The 1,481-nt window shown below is 62.5% G+C and overlaps 1 protein-coding gene across 1 annotated transcript in view; it reads left to right on the forward strand.

Moving 5' to 3' along the window:
* The window catches only part of TRIP13 (thyroid hormone receptor interactor 13), a 16,070-nt gene that overhangs the window by 10,079 nt on the left and 4,510 nt on the right, over positions 1-1,481 (forward strand). The window contains exons 9-10 of the mRNA XM_010857131.1: positions 426-512; positions 719-825. Coding sequence (XP_010855433.1) covers positions 426-512; positions 719-825 — 194 coding nt within the window. The remainder of the gene's footprint in view (positions 1-425; positions 513-718; positions 826-1,481) is intronic.

A 1,481-nucleotide genomic window follows, 5' to 3' on the forward strand; every position in this document is an offset into this window, starting at 1 on the left:
GCCAGCTGTGAGCTGAGGCACTCAGGCCAGGTGATGTCACAGCCGCCCTCAGCTCTGGGGGGCTCTGCTGCGGGGCCCGAGTCGGACGGTGCCCCTGGCGGGTGGTGGGCAGGGACAGGAGTGCCCGGAGGAGGTGCGCCTGGCCGATGTGCACCCGAGACCCAGCCCCTCCAGGACCGCTGGGGAGGGAAAGGGGGGCTGAGGTGCAAGTGTGGCCCCGCCCAGGACACCAGGAGGGCAGGCCTCTAGGTTCCCTGCAGACCTGGCTTCTCTGATTCAGGAAGTTTCCCAAGGGGCTGTCAGGAGACGGTGGGCTTGTGGGGCCCCCTGGGGTCAGAGCGCAGCCAGGTGGAGACGGTGGGCGCACGTGTGCACCAGGCAGCCTGAAAAGTGCGAGTTGATGATGAGGAGGGTTCTGTTTCCAGAGTGGCAAGCTGGTGACTAGGATGTTCCAGAAGATTCAGGACTTGATTGATGACAAGGATGCTTTGGTGTTCGTGCTGATCGATGAGGTGGGTGTGTTGAGACGTCACACCTGTGAGCGGAGGAAGCGCAGGACTGGGTGGCCTTCGGCGTTGCCGGGGCCGCCCACCCGTGCTTGTCCAGCCCCACAGGCTGCACCCTGCAGGCCTAGCCCGGGGCCTCTCAGGCCCTCGGTGCAGTGTTCACACGCCCCCGCATCCACCCAGCTGACCACCCTATCACTCTGTGCCCACAGGTGGAAAGCCTGACCGCCTCCCGTAACGCATGCAGGGCAGGCACCGAGCCTTCCGATGCCATCCGTGTTGTCAATGCCGTCTTGACCCAAATTGATCAGATTAAAAGGTACCCCTGCACACTCACAGCCCCAGCCTCACCCCCAGCTTTTTCAGCTCAGAGTGCGTCTGGCATTGGGTGTGGGCTCTGTCTTCTCTATGTTTGAAGCAGCGTGTGCTACATAAGCTTTTTAGAAATTAAGCACTTTTTACGTTATCAAAGTGTTAAAAATGCACAGCAAAGCTTTGGTGTGGGGAGAAGGTACCCACTGCTCAGAAAAGGGGGTCTCCCTGACTCTCGTCCTGTCGCTGTGGGAGGAGTGGAGACTTGTCTCTGCAGTCTCTCTCACCTTCCTTGCCTCATGCGATTCAGGCCCGCTCTGGTGACCATTTGTGAAAAGCCCAATCCTGGCACATGGCTCCCAGCTGCTTGTGGGGGCCCTGTGCGCACTCCACGCTCACCAGCCTCTGCCCAGACTCCTGGGCCCCGTGTGCCAGCCCTGCTTACCCTGCAGAGGACTGGCTACCTGCGGTCACAGGACGGGGTTGGTCGGGGGCAGCTGTCCAGGTGCTCCCCGGCCACAACGCTGCCAGTGGTCTCTGTGCTGCCTGTGGGCCTGGGCAGCCCTGCCTCGTCCCCGGGACTCGAGCCCAGCAGGCCAGGCGGTGTGTTCCCCAGGGCGCCCCTCCCCCTCCGTGCCAGCCCAGGGGTGAGCAGACTGGATG

The sequence above is a fragment of the Bison bison genome, unplaced genomic scaffold, assembly GCF_000754665.1.
Source record: "Bison bison bison isolate TAMUID 2011002044 unplaced genomic scaffold, Bison_UMD1.0 scf7180017864377, whole genome shotgun sequence".
In the NCBI taxonomy this organism is placed as follows: domain Eukaryota; kingdom Metazoa; phylum Chordata; class Mammalia; order Artiodactyla; family Bovidae; genus Bison; species Bison bison.